The sequence below is a fragment of the Penaeus monodon genome, chromosome 38, assembly GCF_015228065.2.
Source record: "Penaeus monodon isolate SGIC_2016 chromosome 38, NSTDA_Pmon_1, whole genome shotgun sequence".
Classification (NCBI taxonomy): Eukaryota; Metazoa; Arthropoda; class Malacostraca; order Decapoda; family Penaeidae; genus Penaeus; species Penaeus monodon.
In genome coordinates, this window is record NC_051423.1 from 24952587 (window position 1) to 24954696 (window position 2110).

Below are 2110 nucleotides of genomic sequence, written 5' to 3' on the forward strand. Positions count from 1 at the left end.
GTGTGTGTGTGTGTGTGTGTGTGTGTGTGTGTGTGTGTGTGTGTGTGTGTGTGTGTGTGTGTGTGTGTGTGTGTGTGTGTACGATCCTTTCATTGCCCCAAAAGCCTAATAAGAGGCCCTGTAATAATGAAAATAAAACTTGTTACACTGATAAAGGAAGTCCTTATCCGGGAGTCCCTATGGCAACTGCCCCCTATGCCAATTGTATATGTATATATACTCATATACTTTTATGCATGCATATATACGCATGTAGATATACATATGTATATATGTATACAGACACATATATATGCGTGTGTGTTTGTTACCTATTGTTATTATTCAAATATCGTTATCCAGTTATTTTATCTCATGGTTTTCACTTTTTTCAGTTCTTTCCGATGGAAGAAACTCGTGTAGCTACCTGGAACGATTCTTCTGAACACGATGGAAGTTTTACTGTAAAACGCTTGATGTTGATTCTTGCAAGATACTCGGATTTTAAGGCAAGTCTACTGGAACTTCTTGAGAAACATAACCTTCATCCCAGAGAGGCGCGAGGAATCATCTCCAAAAATCCCAGCTGTTTCATCCTGGAATGTGAAATAGTTCGAGCGAGACTCCAGCTGGATCTCTGTCCATCACATTCTGGGCCCGAAGGTTGTCAGAAATTAGGTTCCTGTAACAAGCTCCATATATGTCCAAGATATGTCCACAACTTGTGCTCAGAAAAGCAGTGCTTTCTAGGTCATGCATGGCGGACGAACCACAACAACATAGTCTTTACACAGATTCACATTGACACTCTTCCAGTAGCAATCATCCACATGCTAGTAAAATTAACAACTAGGCCACCTCAGTTAAGCATCTGCAAAAAGTATAATAACAAGCAATGTAACAACTCCAACTGCGGTAAACTCCACATCTGTGCTAAATCTTTCTTGGAAGAAGGAAGGAGTCGCCACAAGAAATGCCAACTGAATCACAGCTTAATGACTCAACAGTGTCAGTTCCTATTCAGAACCCACAGTATAGCGACAAATGACTCACTAAAAGATGTTATAACCAGTTTGGTAAGTGCCAGCCCTGACTTCTCTGATTCTAAACCTGTAACACCACCTCAGGGTCAAAAGCATAATAAAGTAAAAGAAAATTCAAACAAGCAAATGGGGGTACCAAAAAACACAGGTCCAGCAGATGGTAGCTCAGCCTCACCTGTAGATTTAAGCACTGTAAAGGCTGATGCTTCAAACAATCCAATAAAGGCAAAACAGTTAAACGATGTACTACCTGATAGTCCGAAAGGGGTAGTTAAAGATGCAAGCCCAGATGAAACCCATGAAAAGGAGCCTGTCAAAACAAAAGATTTTTTTATTTATAAGACGTGTTGGTCTGTTGATGTCCTGGGGAATGTCAACATTCCAGAAATATGTTGCGATTCTGTAGAAGGTTTGTGTGTAAAGGAAGCTACTGGTTGCCCGCGACTCCATGCCCCCCAGCATTTCCACTGGCAAATTAGCGATTTAGTTTCCCCCAACTGGTACAACCTCCCAATCCTCCATGCGAAATGTCTTGAGTTTTCTTACTGTGATCCAGCACAAGATAATATTACTCTGCCTCGCTTGGACCCATCAACACAAAGTCCTCCCATTGATGACTTGCTGCCTACGTTAGGACGGGGTGTTTGGAAAGCAAACTTCCAGAAATTAGAACTTACAACCTCTCTGTCAGATAAGAAACTGCAGTTGCGAAGGCTTTGTACTGAGCCTGTTGCAGATCTAAACATTATGGCTAGCAATTACATCTGGTACTTTCTAGATGACAACAACGTTTGGGTTCCATATGGGAACAATGCAACAAAACCATATGCTGAAAGCTTGTCAGCAAAGATTGAAAAACATTATTTACAAAATCAGTCCCAGAAAATAAAGGTGATAGTTAATCAGCATACCTATATTTTAGACTTTCTCACAATGTCTCAGACAAATAAGGAAACGAACAAAGTCCGAAACGTTCGCCGGCGACCTGGCCATCATCTTGAAGAAAAGAAAGAGAAATCCTTAGTACCTCACACATGGACTCCCATGAACCCTGAAATGCAAATGGTATAATTTCTTTTATCAACATC

The 2110-nt window shown here is 40.8% G+C and overlaps 1 protein-coding gene across 1 annotated transcript in view; it reads left to right on the forward strand.

Moving 5' to 3' along the window:
- The first annotated feature begins 308 nt into the window (after window positions 1-308).
- LOC119596853 overlaps window positions 309-2110 on the forward strand; it is a 3600-nt gene continuing 1798 nt past the window's right edge. Inside the window, exon 1 of the mRNA XM_037946196.1 lies at window positions 309-2110. This exon is cut by the window's right edge and continues 1798 nt beyond it. Coding sequence (XP_037802124.1) covers window positions 384-2093 — 1710 coding nt within the window. The 5' untranslated portion in view covers window positions 309-383 and the 3' untranslated portion in view covers window positions 2094-2110.